Source organism: Hippocampus guttulatus, chromosome 3 (genome assembly GCF_054856545.1).
Source record: "Hippocampus guttulatus isolate MCC_2025c chromosome 3, RoL_Hgut_1.0, whole genome shotgun sequence".
NCBI classification, from domain to species: domain Eukaryota; kingdom Metazoa; phylum Chordata; class Actinopteri; order Syngnathiformes; family Syngnathidae; genus Hippocampus; species Hippocampus guttulatus.
In genome coordinates this window covers 24,107,216-24,126,409 of record NC_141263.1, presented here as the reverse complement: position 1 = coordinate 24,126,409, position 19,194 = coordinate 24,107,216, and the positions used below count along the sequence as shown (strand labels likewise).

General features: G+C 41.7%; 3 protein-coding genes across 3 annotated transcripts in view; all 3 read right to left on the bottom strand.

Annotated features, from left to right (window-relative positions):
• Positions 1 to 8,269, bottom strand: part of LOC147207929 (AT-rich interactive domain-containing protein 3B-like) — a 64,703-nt gene extending 56,434 nt beyond the window's left edge. The window contains exons 1-2 of the mRNA XM_086107573.1: positions 8,105 to 8,269; positions 6,397 to 7,038 (exon numbers count right to left, since the gene is read on the bottom strand). Coding sequence (XP_085963699.1) covers positions 6,397 to 7,038; positions 8,105 to 8,140 — 678 coding nt within the window. The 5' untranslated portion in view covers positions 8,141 to 8,269. The remainder of the gene's footprint in view (positions 1 to 6,396; positions 7,039 to 8,104) is intronic.
• Positions 8,270 to 8,858: 589 nt separating this feature from the next.
• fam219b (family with sequence similarity 219 member B) lies at positions 8,859 to 15,674 on the bottom strand. The gene is made up of 6 exons (XM_086107578.1): positions 15,412 to 15,674; positions 14,483 to 14,591; positions 13,322 to 13,415; positions 13,169 to 13,246; positions 12,996 to 13,047; positions 8,859 to 12,596 (listed from the first exon to the last, which is right to left on the bottom strand). Exons 1-6 carry the CDS (start codon positions 15,475 to 15,477, stop codon positions 12,447 to 12,449), a joined length of 549 nt encoding a protein of 182 aa, XP_085963704.1. The 5' UTR covers positions 15,478 to 15,674; the 3' UTR covers positions 8,859 to 12,446.
• A 426-nt stretch (positions 15,675 to 16,100) lies between these two features.
• Positions 16,101 to 18,567, bottom strand: LOC147207927 (cytochrome c oxidase subunit 5A, mitochondrial-like). Its single transcript, XM_086107579.1, has 5 exons — positions 18,414 to 18,567; positions 17,173 to 17,289; positions 16,971 to 17,092; positions 16,308 to 16,430; positions 16,101 to 16,221 (listed from the first exon to the last, which is right to left on the bottom strand). Exons 1-4 carry the CDS (start codon positions 18,487 to 18,489, stop codon positions 16,317 to 16,319), a joined length of 429 nt encoding a protein of 142 aa, XP_085963705.1. The 5' UTR covers positions 18,490 to 18,567; the 3' UTR covers positions 16,101 to 16,221; positions 16,308 to 16,316.
• Between the last annotated feature and the right edge of the window lie 627 nt (positions 18,568 to 19,194).

Below are 19,194 nucleotides of genomic sequence, written 5' to 3'. Positions count from 1 at the left end.
CGATGGTGGGGGCGGGGGGGGGGGGGGGTGTTCCTCATAGAAATGTCACAAAAAGTTGTAAAAACATTCATGCTGGTGCCACATTTCTCCATCTCCAATGTCCACCGCACTCTCTGTTGCGCCATGACTGCTTTGATTTTGGATTCCCACCACGCCACCTCAAATTGCACGTCCCTGTCAACCAGCTGCGTGGTCGTTTGCCCTCTTGGCGCGCCACGCACGGTGCCAAGTCGGTCCCAAACAATCCAACATGTTGAATATCCCCGATTTATCCTCCTCCTGAGCGGTCGAGATCAGTCTGAGCACAGCACACGCGGCAGGATTATGTGCTAAGATTATCTCTGGAGCCATCATGAGAATCAGAGCCGACCTACGATTGACCAGAGGGGAGATTGCGGACTGAGATCGGGCCGATTATCCTGCCGCGTGAACCGGGTTCAAGGCACAAAATACCAAAAATGAAAGAAAATATCTGAATATCAAAAAATGTAAATGATATATGAATATAATCTGCTTTTGTCAATTAACCAATGGAATATCCATTTTATCCTGATGTATGTTGCACATAGAGCATATTTGACAATAAAACTGACTTGACTTAAATGCAATACATTTAAAGAATGACACAAACGAAGAAAAACATCCGTAACATACTGTATGTAAAATAAGAAGTTAATTCAATATAACATTGTATACTCTTTGAAGGAAATGCCCCATTTACAGTACTTACAAATTAATTTGCGTTGCGAAAGGACCAGAAAATCATGCCCTCTCACACTGAGCTGCGCCACATCCAATCGAATAGTTTGACACAATAAACTGTCCTCTAAAGTTACCGCATCGCATGTACAGAGATATGTATCAAATTGTCTTTTATTGGGTAGATGTAAAACCCGAATAATTATTTTATATCGAGACAAGACCATAACGATAAGGAGCCACTTTGATGTTGTGCGTATTGTGACATACCTTATCTGCACGCACAGACAGCGGAAGAAGGGAGCCTGCCACCTGTGGCACAACATCACCATCAATACACGATCAATCTCTGGGTGTGCAGGCCTGATTAATACTGCGTTAATCACATAGGGATTATCATCGAGTGTGTGTGCATGTGTGTGTGTGTGTGTATTGGTGGGTGGGGGGAGGGGGGTGGATTACAAGGGTCACACCGCCCATGTCCCAGAGCGGCAAAGGCCAAAGCGTTGAGACTGACCCGCTGCCCGCCCACTTGAGCTTCCCTCCACACGACGCCATTGTGTGCGCTCTTGTTTGGCAATTATTTACTCTGCTGTTTAGGAAACCAAAAAAAAACCAAAACAGCGGCGACCCATCACTGCCCTGCATCCACCATCCTCGCTGGTGACATAGAAGTCGGGATGCGTGCTACTGCACTGTGTGTATTTCGGTATTAAGCCTTTCAGGGGACGGCGGTTACTACAGTGGGCGGCTTATCATGTTATCAGGATACAGCCTGCATGAAAGGGTTAATAGGAGTGATTGTCATTTTTTTGGGTTGAAGGAGAAAAAAGCAGCAAGAATGGAGAGCAGCGTCGTGCGGTGTATGCTGCCGTTGCCGCCGCTTGTGAACCGAGTTCGCCGCCAGCATCCAGCTGCTTGCGTCTCAAGTTTGTGCTTGCACAAACGGCAGCTCGTATCGCCAAAAAAAAAATGCTTAAGTCGGGTCACTCACTATATTGCAAAAGGGATAGGCGTACTGTATTCATAATTCTTTTTCGACTTATGACGCTGCTGACTATTCCTTGTGGCCGTTTACGTTCATTCCTGTATCAATACGATCAAAAAAATAATAATAAAATCATGTCCAAAGGGTCAAATGATGTTTGGCAACCCCTGGTTTCATTTTATTATCCCGTTTGAGTGCCGTGTAGATTTCACATGTACTTTCCTCGCCATTAAATCACTTAACCATTCCAATATGGCCGGCGTGGAGAGATGTAAAGTGCACGGGGCCACTTTAGAAACATGAAATGCGCTTCATTGTCTCCTTCAGCTTTTATCCTGGCGTCCTCTCTCTTGTCACTACTTTTAGAATGTAATAAATGAGCTCTTGCCATTATTAAAGGGGGGGTGGAAAGGTGGTGGGGAGGTATTTGCAGCATCTGCCTGCTCAACTCGTCTCACTCTCTCTCTCCGGCCTCTCAGAGACAATGACATAAAAAAAAAAAAAACGAAAAAAAATGTGCTACACTGTCCTCCTCCCCCCCTACAGCGGTGCAACCTGAAACTGCCTGAAGAGATGAGCCGCCATTAAATACCGCAGAGCTGACATAATGACAGCAAAGATAAAAGAGAGGAAACAAAACAAAAAAAAAAGGCCAGACCAATTCTCGTCCATCCCCCTCCAACCCCCGCAGGCTTGCACGGTCTCAACTAATAAAAGACATCGGGCCACTGATAGGCCCGATGGCTAGAACTTTACTTGCTCTGATCTTTGACAAAAGCCAGGTCAGTTTACCGAATAACGCAACTCACAGAGCCTCTCCCATTTTTTTATTAAACTTTTGCTTTGAAAACTGAAATGACACCCACAAGGGCGCAAATGCTCAATGGCAAACACGTTAAATCCCAAAAATGTATGCTTTTTTTTTTTTTTTCACTAACACTAAAACATCTCCAAATGTTAACTTCATACTCGGTAACAGTGAGAAAGTGAGATTTGTCAAATTATTCATGTGTGCGCCAATATTCAATGTATGGTGACGCAAGAATAATGAACAAAAAAAAAAGCCTGAATGTTCAAAGCAAAATGAAACCTGCAACATTCCAAGTTTCTGTCACGTCAAGCTATCATCGTTGCACACTTACACGACTGCACCTGAATCACCCACACTAAGGTGATTATGCTAGTAAATGGCTAATTTGCGCTGTCGTTGATTAAACTGGTTTGGACACGGTGCCAAATAAATATATATATTTTTTTTATTATAAAAAGAATAAAAATCGGAAATACAATCTGGATCAAAATAAGTGTCAAATGCTATGTTCGTACAGCCCTACTTAGAGGCAGATACTCAGTGAAGAAACATTTACAGTATAGGCACGGTGAGCGACTGGTGACCATATCGGTCTCACGGTGCAGAGGTGCAGGGTTCCATTTCGGCTCCGGCCTTCCTGTGTGGAGTTTGCATGTTCTCCCCGTGCCTGCGTGGGTTTTCTCCGGGTACTCCGGTTTCCTCCCACATTCAGAAAACGTGCATGGCAGTTTAGTGGAACACTCCAAATTGTCCCTAAGTGTGAGTGTGAGAGTGAATGCTTGTTCGTCTATGTGTGCCCTGCGATTGGCAGGCAACCAGCTCAGGGTGTAACGCCGCCTGCTGCCCGAAGACAGCTGGGACGCCCGAGACGACGTCCGGGACCATTGTGAGGAGAACCGGATTAGAAAACTGATGGATGTATATTAGTGGATTAACTCATTCAGTACCAGCCAATTCTGGACCAAGTCTGAAAAGACGTTTTTAAACGTCTTTGGGAGTGAATGAGTTAATTAGGAACAGGATTAATCTGTGTGTATACTCATAATTGAGTTGAAAAAGGTGACAACCGTGCATTCCGAATTAGCATTTTGTCATGTAAACAGCCAGCCAGCAAAAAAAAAAAAAAAAAAAAAGTTTCCGTTAAAAACTGCCTTGCATAAACACCCAGGGTCGTTTTTTTTTGTTTGTGTGCTGAAAATGTAACTTTCTTGGCAGAGGCACTACTACGACTCCTACAGCTGTTGCCGCTGCGTTCCATTGCCTGCGTCATCGCCGCCAAATGCTAAATTTGGAAAAGGGCCGAGGGGGGGAAGCACCGCTCGGGAGACATTTGCCGTTAAATATAGAGCGTAATAAAATCCAGACACACGATACAAGCTAAGATACCTCTGTCTTAACGTGCCGTGTCCTACTACTGCGCTACGCCGCGTGGAGCTCGGCCGCCATCCAACTACGCATTCCGATGTTCTGTCATGTTGTGCTGAGGCAATATTTATCTCGAAAGGAAAGTGCACTTGGCACACGGCCGAAACTGTGCACCGAGGAGGCGGAGGAGGGGCCTGGGGGAAGGTAGGAGGCCGCGGGAGTGCTCGGAGCGCTGCTACTGTGTGTACGACTTCCAACATTCCCACCCAAAATCCTCACGTTGACCCGGACAACCACCCACAGCCTCGCCGCCTGCTGACTTGACGAGCAGGACCCAAGCCAAACCAGAGGCTCTCACACACACGCACACACACGAAGGCGAAGTGCTCACGTTGCGCACAAGCCTGGCCCGATGCCAGCGCTCACTTAAGCGGATTTTTCGCCACAAAAGCCAATTGTGGGTCAAAGCTACACACACATGTTGGAAGCGTCTGCGAGCATGTGGGAAGGTGACGTCACCAAAATAGTGGCCGAGAATGTTAGCAAAAGCGTGCGGGGACTGAGATTTTGCAAACACAATCACGTTACCGTGACCAGAACGGAAGACAATATTCTGATATTATAATATAATGGAAAATATTCCTAATATTCATCTGAAAATCATAAACGTGAACAAAAACAAAAATTATTGCAACACATTTAAAAAACAAACAAACAAACATTTCAATGTCTACATATCCATTGACAATGATCAACCCAGAGGTCTAAAGTACACTGTATTTTCATCACCAAAACCAAGGAAAATGTCAAAAATAATCAGAAACACACACCACCCCCATATTTTGTAAAAAAAAAAAAATGAGAACAGCAACTGGCACCTCGGCTTGACCAATCAAAGGGGAATGTCACTAGTCTCAAATGTTCACCCAAAATGTTTTAAAGGTGCATGAACACCACAAAAATTCATGTTAAGAACATTTAAGACACTTTAATGAATCCAAAAGAAAAGTAAAACATTGGAAAGTTCACAAAAGTTACACTTTGACACAACATTCAGTCAAATCCCTTAACAGAAATGGGGGGTGGGGGGGTTGTCTGTGACTGCACAAAAACCAAAGGCAAGTTAACACAACAAAAACGAAGGGCAGAGATCGCAAAACGTTTACACGTGAGATCGTTCAACTTGCGTGTGCCCACACTTAAATTTACGGTGCATTAATATGGCCGAAAATAAGAAAACTGCCTAAATGTAAGTGAGGCCATATTGGTCTCACCATCCTTTTCACGTTCTACTACACAAGTTGCAGAACCGGTATGGCCATATCAAACCGATGTTTGGTCTGCGACATTCCTTGGGGTGGAGGATCTTTTGACATCTTGATTTTGTGCATTTGCGTGCCTCCCAGGGCGTTCCCCTAGAAAGGGATACGCAAAGCCTGTGAGATTAGCCCATGGCTAACAGTAGGGGGTTGAACTGAGAACTCAAGCCAAACGCCCAGGCGTCCATCTCCATGGTGGACTCATAGTGGGGGTCGACCATCAGCTCCCTCATCAAAAAGGCTCATTATCCGTGTACCGAATATTTATCAGCGTTTTGCGGAGACTTTTTTTCGGGGTTTGTTGTTTTTTTCCCATTGCATATCAATGGCCATGAATTATCTGCCATTTTTTGGCTTTTCGAGGACCATTCCCAATCCCCGGCAACTTGTGAGGGTTGACTATCAAGTAAATAAGTTATTTGAATTGATAGGATAGACTGGTCCACCTTTTGTATGGATTTTAAAAATCTTAAATGTCCAATAGAAACAAACAAAAAAGAAACCCAATCATTTTCTTTGCATTCTGGATAAGTATACGGCTGCAAACAAGACACTCAATACAGACAAACAAGCATTCAAATTCCCATTCACACCCAAGGACAATTAAAGAGTCTTGACTAAGCCAAACATGCATGTTTTGGGAGTGTGGGAGGAAGCCAGAGTAGAGGTTGCACAACTCCACATTTCTGAAAGTGAACACAAATGCGATCTAAGTCGAGTAGACGATAAAGTCGCTCGTGACAAGATTGGTATTTTGTTTCACTGATGGGGTGTGTTAAAATCACAGGAACGAGAACGCTTTGTAATGATCTACAGTATATTCATTAACACTGATATTGTTTAGTCAACCAATTGACTAATCTGTCCAATCCCGAAACCTGAAATACTTGGAGAAACCCCACACATGCACAAGAAGAATATGCAAAATGCACTCAGGAAAGCCAAGAGCTTGGATTCAAACCCCAATTCTCGGACCGGAGAGGCAGATTTGCGAACCACTTGGCCTTAAACTGCCCGGGTGTAACCAGATGTAAATATGTATGTTTTGCATTTTGTTCCCTTACTGTACCAAATCTAAAGTGAACTTGACCATAAAACCAATGTATGGACTGTACGTACCAATGTGTGATTTCTGGTGTGATTATATCGGTCATGTTCAACACAACCACAATTATGATGCGGCGTGCGATTAAAACAACTTTGAAGAAACTGACCTGTCTGAAGTGGTCGTCAAAGCTCCAGTCGGCCTGGCCGTTGGGGGAAGTGGCCTGGTGAGCACCCGCTGGCGACAGGTCCTCGTCGGGCTCCTGCTTGACCCTGATGGGCGGGGACGGCGCCCTCTGCGGTGCCGACGCCACAAAGCCGCCGTAAGGTCGGGCAGGCGGCATGCGAGCGGCGCTCTGCTGCAGCGCCAGCGTCTGCTTGCGGAGGAACTCGAGGCCGCCGGCACCGTTTCCGCTCTCCCCATCCTCATCGCTACGCTCATCACCATCCATCATCTCGTTGTCGTCATCCTCGTCAGGCGAGTCGCGGCCCCGGTCCTCATCGTCCTCCTTCTCGGAGTCTACACTGCTCTGATTGGTCACACGGGGCGGCAGCGGAGGTGGCAACGCTCCGGCCAGGCCCTTGCCCATGAAGTTGGCCCCCGAGGCCCTTGCCGCGGCGAGGATGGCCTGTTGGGCAGCCACCTGCTGGGCATACATGATGTGGGCCTCACGCAGCTTCCTCTCTTTGCGCTCCATCTCCAGCCGGGCTTGCTGCTGGCGCTGAAGTTGCTCCATCACCGCCTCCAGCTTCATGCCCCCTGTGGAGGTGCTCTGAGGAAAGGCTACACCAGGCTCCTGAGACATGCTGGGCTGCGGGCAAATACCTTGTTGTTAACAAAGGCGAGTTGATTTTTATACCGCATTTCATGCAGGAGTCTTTTGTGGTTTACAAAGGAATATAAGTAATGATTAAACACACAACATATAAGGCGATAAAATGAAACGACAGAACAAATCACAGACTGTCAAGTTAAAATCAAAGGATAAAAGCAAGATGAATTTATGAAAAGGAAAAAAAATAATAATATGAACCACCACCCTGAAAGCCAGAATTGCATTCCTGCGGCATTAATTGAATCCCAATCACAATAGGAGTAAATCAATCACTGTTCTACGAGCTTCTGGTATAGGAAAGGTGCCCACGAGGAAAACAGTAGAATTCCTTTTGCAAAACAAGATGGATAGTGAAGCAGATAAGATGGACTGATATGAAAATGAAAGAATAAAATGATGACTAAGCAACAGGCAGGAGATGTGTGGAGATTGATAACTATTAGAGATAAGAGAAAACTATATCAACCTGTAATACCCGACATCTTAAAAGTTATGCTTCAACCAACGTAACATTCCTAAACTTGCAGTACAACTCTGGCAAACGTACATTTTCGATTCTGAACATTGTCGCTGAAAAACCGGAGACTAATGTTATCATATTTCGACGTTACATGCCAATTAAAGTCGGGTTGGATTTAAAAAACAAAGGCGCAAATTTGACTGAACGATTCGTAAGTAACTAAGAGTGGCTCAACACAAAATGACGTAAAATGACCTCCGGGTGAAAACGAAGGCGCAAACTGTCAAAAAAAAGGGGGGGGGGTCGCCGTTCCACCTTTTGCAGGCATTCATAATCCTCCGGGTGGTAATACATTTTTAAAAATGCTTAAAATGATATTACGACTAGTAATATTTAAACTAGCTTCTGGGGTTTCTTCCCGACTTTTTGGCTTTTTTTACCACACCGGCCTCGCGCGCGCTAATTCAGCAGACCGTTAAAAATAAACTCAAACGGCGATTTTTCCCCCCCGTTTTTTGGTCTTGTTTATTTGTAAAAGCAAACGGGAATGCAGAGGAGCCCAAAGGGGCGAGCACTACTCACCATTTGCGCCTTACTACTGCCGGAGTTGTCCACCATGCCTCCCGATTGCCTCGCTGCTGGCACTCGTTCAAACTCACTTGTAAACACACGCGCACGTCAACAGACGAGTACGCGCACGTCTGGGGCGGAAGACGAGGAAGGATCAATGCACTCACGACGCACTAGTATCAAAAAAGCGCTAAAAGCTCTTATTCCCACTGCTTCTTTCCACTCAATATATATGAGACACGGCTTTTTTTCGCACTCTGTCTTATTAAATTATTTTCTGAGCCTTTTTTTTTTTGCTTGTTTCCAGAGAAAATTCGACTAACTCACAGGTCGGCGACCCCCTACTTTACAAATGACACCCCAGTTAAACACGCTGGCACGGGTATCGTGCCCTTTATTGCTCACTTGCGGAAATTTGCTCAAGAGTGTTGTATCGGGCGTTGGAAGATGACTGGACGTTCGGTGGTCCGTTGCGTTCAAAGCAGCTTGGAATTTTCATAAAATCCAAATTGAGTAACTTTTTTGGGCTAAGATGTCAAGTGATTGTTGACGTAAAAAGGATGCCGTCACACAATTGAACTACTACTTATCCATTACATGTATTACACTAATAATCAATAAGAACTGCGCTGTGTGATAATCCTGACATGTAGCAACTCCGATTGAACGGTGAATGCATCTTCCTGGTCTTTCAACGAAGGCAAAAGAACGCATCGTAGCGCTGCACTGCCCCCTGGGGTGGAAAATGTAATCACACGAGACAGAATGGATCTTTTACTTTATCATGTAAACAAAAAAAAACAACAAGAACAGTCGTATTAAAAGTAAACATACGCATTGTAAAATAACAATGTCGACGAGTATATTGTCCAGCAATTGCATAGCATAGGTTGACTTTTGCTACCAACCAGTGATGCTAAACTAAGGTGGGCCAAAAGGATGTATTGTTTAAAATGGTTTGAAAGTGAGGAAGGAAGTGAAGAAGGCAGATAAGGAGTTAGGAAGAAGTATCGGGAGGAAGTATGGATGGCGGCCTCACAGTCCCTTTTAGTAGCAAAGTGACAAGATGTCCCCAAAATGACAGTCAAGATGCCGAGACTGGTTGGAATGGCCACTTCAACCTGAGTTTTCAGTTCAAGGCATCAATAATTTTGTACATTGGATTATGGGTTCCTGAGAAATGTGTTTTTTGTGTCGGGAAAATTGTCTTTTGGGGGAGTGTTTTTGTGTAACATCAAAAAAAATGAGGGGGAGAGAGACAGAGAGAGTCAAAGAAATGCCGTCAAATAGGGCAAAAGGTTATTCTCAAGATATCTCCTCGCCCTTTTTGTTTTGTCAGATACTCTGCAAAACCCTTCTCCAATTGCGTGACAATTTTTTGTTAAAAATCTACATGAATACAATCATACAGGCCGAAATTCTAAGATGTTCTATGAGTTGCCAGGTCAAAACTTTTGTGACATTTCGAACGGCGTCCCTTCCCCTAAAAGCTCGAGTTAAGTCGCGCATTATTAGGACATTATTCAGGAGACCGGTGTGGGCATGTACTGTAGTCATTGAGTGTTTTCAATCAATTTATTTGTTGTGAAGGATTATAGAGGTGTTTCAAGTCCTCATTCTATTTTTTTTTTTTAAATAGAGAATTCCACAAGAATGGCAAAGGAAGCCACTTGTCACATTGCTACTTTATTCCTATCCGTCTGTCCAGGTATCCCTGTGTTCGGGTAGATCCTGGAGTGGTCAGCAGTCAATCGCACGGTACATTTGGGAAGCGTTCATTGAGATGGATACAGATCTGAATTTTGAGATGCGCTCTGTGTTGCAGTGATCTACAAAAGTTTGAGGAATGTTCCATTGTTGAAGAAGGATATTTAATAAATGTCATTTTGGTTCAAGTGTAAAGAAATTAAAAAGCGGATACATACTTTTGGCGCACCCTGTAAAAAAAAAAAAAAAATTTAAATCCACCCATCCATTTTCTAGACCACATACCCTCAGAATAACATGAACCATTTGTTCGTTGATTGCGTCAGGTCATTTTAAATGTTCGGGTTTTACGCCGGCATTTGCCGTCGCTTATAGAGTAAGTGCTTTCCCTCGATGAGAAGAACCAACACCGCGACAAGAGGAAACTTATGCGGGTTGCAATCACTCATAGAGAAAAATGCTCTTTCTATACCGCAAATGTACAGTAAAAGGCAAAGCGCTCGCCCTTTCTCGGTCTCACACACAATAAACATTTCCAACGGTTGCAACCATAGATTTGTCACACAATGTATTGAAAAAAGACATACAGCGATTCTTTTCTGAATGCTGCTGTTCCCATCTCTGAAAGTTATAAATAAATAATAAATACATCTACTAGTTATGGCGCCAACGCAAAACTCTTGACGCAACATTGCTTCTCAACTCACCAGAAAACCCCTTTGGTGTAAAGCCCTACACGTCTCTTTTTTTCCAAGCTGAATGCAAGCAATCTATAGCGTGTTGTTTTAGACTTAGATTAACTTTTTTATTTTCGCATGCCGGAGACCACCCCACTGCATTTGCTACTTCACTCATTGGCTTAAGTATTTTGGAGACAGTGCACATTTATGTTAACGCTTTGATTGAGGTGACGACGAAGGTGTCCTCGGGCTACGCAGACATGAAAAAAAAAAAAAATCGGAACACTACGAGGGGGAAAAAGTTGCAATGGTATCCAAAAAAATACCGAAGTTTTGCGCGAAGAATGCAACCTCATGAGAATGAGGTTACAATGTTAGAAGACGACGTAATATGATGAGAAAAAAAACTATTTGAGAGTATAAAAAGTTGAAAAGTTACAAGAATATTATATAAATTTGTACGGTGACAATAATTATGTTTTATATTTATGAAATAAAGTCACAATGCTATGAAAATAAAGGAACATGATCCTGAAATCTTTTCAAGTGAAAAAAGTTGGAGCAAGCGTTTACGTACATGATTGAAGTTGTAAAGAATTCAGTTTTAGAATAGTCGTGATGTCGAAACAATTAAATCTTAATGTTACCGGTACCCCAAAAAGGTTGTTAATAGAAGAATATGAATTGGTATGCGAATAAAATTCTAATGCTATGAAAAAAAAAATCCTTCTTTCTCAAAATATATTTGTAACGTGATGAAAAATTTGTAAAGTTAGGCAAAATAAAATTGCAATGTTACGAGAGTCACCTCGTAATCTTGTTACAACAAATTCCTAATATTCAAGCGCAACATTGTACGGTTACGGGAATAACGTTGTGACATTGCGAGAACGTCCTAACATTGAGACTGATGTAACGTTCAGAGTTAATTCCATTATGAGAATAAAATTATGTTACAAAATTGAAGACATTCGCTTATGACAAATTCGTAATGTTACGAAAATAAAGTCCGGACTGTGATAAGTACAAAGTTGTAATGCTACATGAATGAAGCCCTAATGTGACGAGGAAGAAAGGAAGTAAGTTGTAATATTAGGAGAGTAAAGTCATAATGGTATGACCATTAAGTTGTAAATTTGCATGAATAAAGTCATAATGTCATAAAAAAAAAGTCGGAATGCGAGTCCAATTTTTTTTGTAGCATTATAATTTGTATATTATATTCAACTGCTTTTTTTCCTCCTAAAATTAATGTATTGCCATATTATACTGTATATATTTTTCCCCTTTGCAATGTGGCCCTAATATTCCTCGGTAGTATCATAATAATGAAGCCCACTAATTATTATACAAAAAAATAAAAAATAAAAATAAAAATGCATGATTACTGAGCCATTATCATGGCATCGTTATATAAGCGAGCAAGCCATTTTCAACCCTTAAGATGGGTCAATCATTTGATAAGAGAACACATTTCAATGTCGGTTGCACCCCGACGCTAGCAAAAGTATTCATTAAAAAAAAAAAAAAAAAAATAGAAAAATAAATGCATCACTCAAGCCCACTCTATGTGTACTTAACTTAATATCCTATTCAAATCCATTCAGGTTCTTAATGTGGGAGTAGGTGACGTTAATGTAACAGCAATCAGGGAATGTTAGAATTGCAAATGAAACATGCAGATGCCACACGTCCGCACTAGTCACTCTATTTGTAGTGCTAGTAGAGTGAAACGTACGAAAAAAAAAATTACAAAAATAGGGTCAAGCTTTGGAGTCACAGTGGATAAGGCTTTTTGTTTTTTTTTTGCTGTCCATCTCCGCGGCGATGCGGTTGAGGAGAAGCCCCGTTCTCGGCTCCAGAGTAGGAAACACCCCCGGTTCAGGGAGGCAAGAAGGTAGCGTGCGCCGGCCTCCCAACAGCCGCTACAAACCTGCTTTGGCGCTCCGCAGTAAAGTAGCAGCCTTTCACTGCGTGCAGCACGACGGAGCTTCTATGCAGCAACACACGGAGGAACCCATGGCTTTGGGTGGGATCAGGTCCAGGTCCTCGTCGTCGGGAATCTCGTCCAGCCGGTAGCCGTCTTGCAGCAGCTGCCTACTCAAGTCCGGATGGATCTGAAAGGGACACAGCGAAACCGTTTCAACAAAGATGCAAGCTGTCAAAACAGAACCAAAGAGGCTTGAATTTCACCTGATATTAACACTGTCATTTTGTACTTGGGGTGGTGGGGTGGGGGTACAGTCTTCAACGTGAATGGGCATGAGGCTACGATGGTAGTTTTAAGTAACTGAATTTTAGTCGTTGAATAAATGCTAAGTTCCTAAATCAGGTGCATTTCAATGACAATACAGATATTTTCGGCATTCGTGAACTATCCCCGCCCACAGAGAGCAGTGGGTCCACTACATTCTGAAAAAAAAAAGACAATGATATGCAACGGCCCTATTTGCCGCTGCCCGTATGTAAAGGTGAAATTACGAGTGGAAGAATGCGTGGCTGTGGGAGTGACTCACCTCGGCCGAGGAGTAGCCCGAGGAGCACTGCTCAAAATCGATCTCTTCATCGCTACAACAACACGAACAACCAGTTCTGTTATTCTCATTGTTGAAACATTTGGCGTGTGGGACAAACAAAGACGGACAGGACAGAACAGGTTCTGACTCGACAACAGCATTTGTGTCTTTACCTGTCAGAATCCAATGCAATCAAAGTTTCCTCGGCATGCTGACTCAAGGCAGCGTAGCCCTTGTTATACTTGACCTTTCTGTAAAATAATTCAAGACAATGACGCTCTCTGCTACGGGACGTTGTAGGACATGACGCCAAGTCTTGTTGTTACCTCTTGGCTCCTTGTCTGGGCTGATGCATGACAGGCGGTCCCGGTGAGAGAGCCTTCTTCTTAAGAGCTTTCCTGGCGAGCTCCCTGTGTTTTTCTATGATGTTAGCAGTGGTTAGCATACAATTACAATACAAGATGTCATCCTCCATTATTTTACACCCTGCGCGAGTGAGTTACACAGTAAATCCTTCAGACAATCGACATCAACGGCTAAGTGGGAATGAATGCCACTCTTCACATTACGGGAATAAAGTCGTAATATTATGTCATGAGGGTGTCAAATATTATGAATAATGACAAAATGATACAAGTGTGAAACAGTCATAAAATATTACTAAAAATAATATATTAAGTTGTAATCGTACGCAAATTTTAAAAAAATAGTTTAGTTAGTGGAGCTCAAAGCGGTCGTAATGTTACAAGACTAAAGTCACAACGTTACGTCAATAAAGTTTTAAAATACTGCGAAAAAAGTTGGAGCGTTAGGATAATAAATTCATAATATATAGTGATGTCCTGATCTTTTTTTTTTTCTTAGCACACAAGTCCGAGTCTGACACTTTTGTTATCTACTGATACCAATAAGTTGTAATTAAGGTGTAGGAAGAAAAAAAAAAAAAGAAAAAAAAAACTAACAAAGATTTTTAATTTACAAAAACAAAGTCATAACATCACAAGAGTAAATCCTGGAATCGAATGAAACATTTTCAGGTCATTGTTATGTCATCGTGGTGACATATCTCATGTGTATACAGTATATCAAGCATGACTCGTGGAACAAAACAAAAAAATAAAGTAATATTACATGACAAAATCTATCTTTTTCATGTGAAATGTTGCGAGAATCAAGTCATAAAATATGACCAAAATATGGGCAAAGATGTAAATGAATTTGCAACTAAATAAATAATTCATAATCTGCACCTTTTTTGTGTTCACCAAAACGGAATCCTTTTTTCGCTGACACGTGCTTTACAAAGCATTTCACCAATTTTCACTGTGTGAAGGTTCAGATTGACGCAACTTGTTTCCTCACTCAATTCATATGTTGTTGTTTTTTTTTGGGGGGGGGGGGTGGACTACAAAGACTGTGTGCAAACACTGTAAAATTGTGTTCACTGGCTCTCAATAACTGGCTCTCAATAACTCACGACTACTCACGTAGCTTGAGGTGGATGGCTGGCGCCCTGGACATGATGTAAGGTCCTCTCTTCTCTGTCGACCTGATGCCTCCATCGCTGCTTTTGGGCCTTGCGCCACTACCGGGCACCTTGAGTGGCAAATTGGTGGATGTTATTTACATTCACTTCCTTACACAGTCATCAATCGATGAATCGGGTTAAAAGATGTCATTTCAAACTGGCAGTGCAGAAAATGCACAAAAACAAATTAATTAATATGTCTCTATTGTAATGTGATTGAAAATAGGCAAAAATGCTCAATGTTTCCCAAAGTCAAAACGAAGTTTGCAAATGTTCTGTTATGGTTCAAAACAAAGATCATAAGTCTGCTTTTGTGGAGGACTACAGAAATGAGAGAACATTTACTATTGAGAGGCTGAAATTCCGAGGATGTGACAATTTCAGATTAAACCTTGTGTTGACATGATTAATCGATTATCAAACCAATTACTGTATCGATAAATTGTATAATTGCTAAGTTGTTGATTAATCGATCCAACTTTACTGTCCCCTGTGATTGGTTGGCGACCAGTTGAGGATGTAAATCTGCTGGGGTCTGCCCAATAAATGCCTGGCCTTCTCTTCAGTTGAGTAACTAAATCCTAATAGTTTCAATCCTATTGATGACAAGATGAGCTAGCTCTTTCTGAGCTAGCTAATTAATGTATGCACTGTTTTATAACATTAGAAAAGAGCACCATGCCCATAGAATCCGAATAACAAATTTTCCAAATTACAGAGTAGACATTAATTCGAGTTAGTTTTTTTAAAGTATGTAGCCATGTAAACAAAATCCTGAAAACTCAAATCAGGTGTTAATTTCAATGGACACAAACTAAGTGAGCTAGCTCGTCGTAGCTGCGTTTAGCTCTTAGCCCGAATAGCTTTGGTTAGCCGCGAGAGCTTTACCGTCAAACTAGGAGCCTCTTCGAGCAAGTTGTCCTTCTCCGGCTCCTCGGAGATGTCGTTCATCATCGTGGCGTCGGTTGTCACAACATACAGCACCTCAGCATGCCCATGACAAGCCGGAATTTGGTGGCAACGCCGACAGGCAGTGGAGAGAGGATTAGCCTAGCTCGCGGCTGGTAAGCATTCGATGCTTTTCCGGTTAACATTTCAAAATAAGATTTCGTAGAAGGATTGAAAAGGTTTTTGTGGTAGCGTATTCTTTCTTTTGTAAGTGGATAACTAGGGCACATTTGATATTTGCGTCGGAATAAATGGATAATTACAAAAAAATAGCCACTTGACGGTCTTTTTTTCCCCTCAAAATAAAGGCATACGGGTTGAAATGAAAGGGAATTTTGGTATCCAGAACAGTAGTTTCTTACATATTTATGGTAGTACTTTACTGTATTGCAATGTATTGATGACTCAATATTTTTAACCAACTGTAATAACAGTAAATGTCGGCAATCTGAGAAAATTTGTTTTTGAACACTGTTCACTGTTGGTAAAAGTATTTATGATTACAGGTACTTGCGTCTCCAGAGTCAAAATTCTACGAAAAAATAAAATATAAATGGACAGAGCTGAATCATGTGTAGTAGAGCGACGTGTACATCATTTGATCCATTATGTAGTAAGAACACACACACTTCTGACAGCATTTGTTTATTCGGTCCACCACTTTTTACATAACAGGACAATATGGGATCAATTAACACTATGGACATTTTTGACAGAAGACAGTATAAGAGAGTTCATCTCTCCAAGCACCTGGGGGGGGGGGTGAAATTTGTATTGAGTGCCCAAAGATCCATTTGTAGATAATACAAGTAGATATCTGACAAAAATTCAGTCACCTTTGCCTGCTAAATCTTGTCAATACCAAGCTCCTCCGGCGTGGAGATGCCGAGTTCCGCCAACGTGGGCTTCAGCTCCTGCAGCAAGTATGGATAGATGTCTTTGTGGGGGCCCGCTTTGTCCTGCAAAGCAAAATCAAACACCAAACCAATTTTAGTTCCTCCAAGATCGCAGCTTAAATTGCATCACTAGACATTCACAATATTTATAGTCAGCTGTTTGAGAAAGTGAAAAATGGTTTATATAGCAGACTAAGTACATATAAACAAGAACTTTAATTTAGACAAATGCAACAGGCAAATTACAGCTCATGACAATTGCTGCATTTTCCCCACTGATACAATTTACTAATAATTGCAATAAAACTCAGTCGTGAAATTTACTAATTGCTACATTTTCAGAGAAGTTTAATAAAATGTATGTAATAAAGTTGTCACCTTGTATGTATCTGAAAGTCTTATGACTCTTTTTACCAATGAGTTTGCACCTTGAAATATTTTGGAATGTAACTATACTGGTTTTGTGCTTGATACAGAGTGTGATTTTTTTTTTTTATATTTAGTATTTTACTGTGATGTTTGCAAATTTTAAACCTTCCCTTTCCATTGGGACACAGCTTGTACATTCTGGCAGGAGCTGAGAAGTGTCTATGTCAAGCTCACTTTGACAGCCTCCAGGATGCGGATGGCACTGGCCAAGTCATTGAGTCTCCGGCACGCCCGAAGAGCTGAATCCAGGATCTTGGCCTCGGGTACCAGGTCATACCCAATCAAAGTGTTCATCCCTTCCAAAAAACAAAACAAAATTATTCAATACTTTCCTTCACGTTGCTGCTTCATCTCCATTGACTCAAATTTCGCCAACCTTTCTTGAGTTCCCAAGTGTCAATGTCGGGCTTGTTGAAGTAGGTGACCCAGCGGGCATCAAATTCCTCATCCGTTTCCACTATGGCATGTGAGTAACATCTGGAAGCTAATGGAGCTGAAAAACATAATGTTTTATTGAGAGCTCCATCACGCTGACAGCTTTTCTAAATAGTTTTGAGTTTTGATTTTGAAACTGTTTTTGTTTTCAGCAATTGCTTGAGTCAACTTAACTCGTCAAATAATGGAATTACAGGGTTTTTTTTAAATTTTCAAACCATCTGGGAAAAATTTATTTGTTTGGGAATGATCAGGCGTAGCACAATTGACTTCTACAAGGCTTTTAAAATGAAAGTGTGTGTGTGGGGGGGGGGGGGGGGTTAGGTTCATGTTATTTATTTCGTTTTGGGGGGCATAGGGGATTTAAGATGCTTTTCTGGAAAATACTTGCTTCAGTGGATGGGAAAAAAATGGCAATATAGCGCCCAAATCGCTAGGTTGGCAACACCGATTGTGCTTTAGTAAAACTGTTCCATTATGTTTTCAAGCGTACTGTTAGTGCACTGGACATGAGCTGGGACACGCTTTAAATTATGGAAGCTGCCATTTCATTCATTAGCTCGACAAAATGACTTGAATAAATCAATACAATCAATTAAGCATTTTGTCACCTTAAGCAGTTAACAAATAACACATGAGTAAAAGGTAAAAACGTGATTAATGCCATCAGTTGTATCTTGCTACCAATTTTTTCAAATCTTGGCACTACTCAAAACATTCAAAAAAACAAACAGAAAGGGAATTAATAATATGGCACAAACTAAGAATACAAAGAAAACACAAAACATACTTCACAAAAAAACTCTTGAAAAATCTTACAATATCACCATGTGGCTATTTTTCAAATTAATTTCTTCTCCCTCCGTATTTGGATTATCTCGGGCTAATGACTCTTGAACTCACCAAATTGGGTCAACACAAGGTCGTGACATTTGAATTAAACATAACATTTTACGCTTTGATTTACATTAAAATAAACACACATTAAAACATTTAGGACTAATATTTGTTATTAGCGCAATGCTTTATGAATAATGAAATACATTTCAATGTGACCCTTTGCTACCGTTTACGTTCAAATGCTAACTTAGCGAGCTAGCCGCCCGCACATCGGCTATTTCCTGTCTTCTTTTACGTTTCTCCACAGTAGACGTTATCTGTTTGCGAAGCAAGGCCTCCTACCTGTGTGTCCGGGTCGGAACCGGGTCGCCAAGGTTCGGGCGCCTGTGGCCGAGAGCCGGAAGACGGCAGAGAACATAGCAGTGAGGCGGATGCTAACTACTGTACTGAATGTGAACGTGTGGCGGCGAAGCGAAAGGACTCTGGACGCCGGAAGAAGACGAAAGGGCATCACGTGACTGACGAAAATAGCCGAAGCCGGTGGTTTCAAACTGGCTTGTTGAATCCTAAACGTGATTTCTACCACTAGGGGGAGAGCTTGGTGTAAAAATAAATTGAAATACAGTACTGTACAGGAGTAGGCGTTTCAGTTCCAGTTGTACACTCAGCAGAACTAACCGATTAACAGACCAGGCCAAAAAGAGTAGTCTACAATTAACTTGTTGAAGGAACTAAAGATGGATGGTGGAACGAATGAAAGGCAAGAAGGATAGAAGCAAGGGAATTCATGAAGGACGGAGGAAGGAAGAAAAGGGCTCACTACCCTCACCGGCCCACTTGAAAACCAAACACTGATCTTAAAACCCTCATTTGAAACCTTAATTCAAATCTTGGCCTTAAGGCATGATTTTAAACCATAACCACAAATCCGAACTCAAGTCTAAAACAATTAACTGAAAATCTACAGCTGTCTAATAACCCTATTTCGAAACCGTTAAACCTTCCGTGAAACTTTGAACTTTAAATGCTTTATTTTAAAAATGATATTGACTGAGATTTATTTGGACCCATCCGGGATATGAGACCGATGTTCTGTTTCGATATTATCTCCTATGTTTAACAT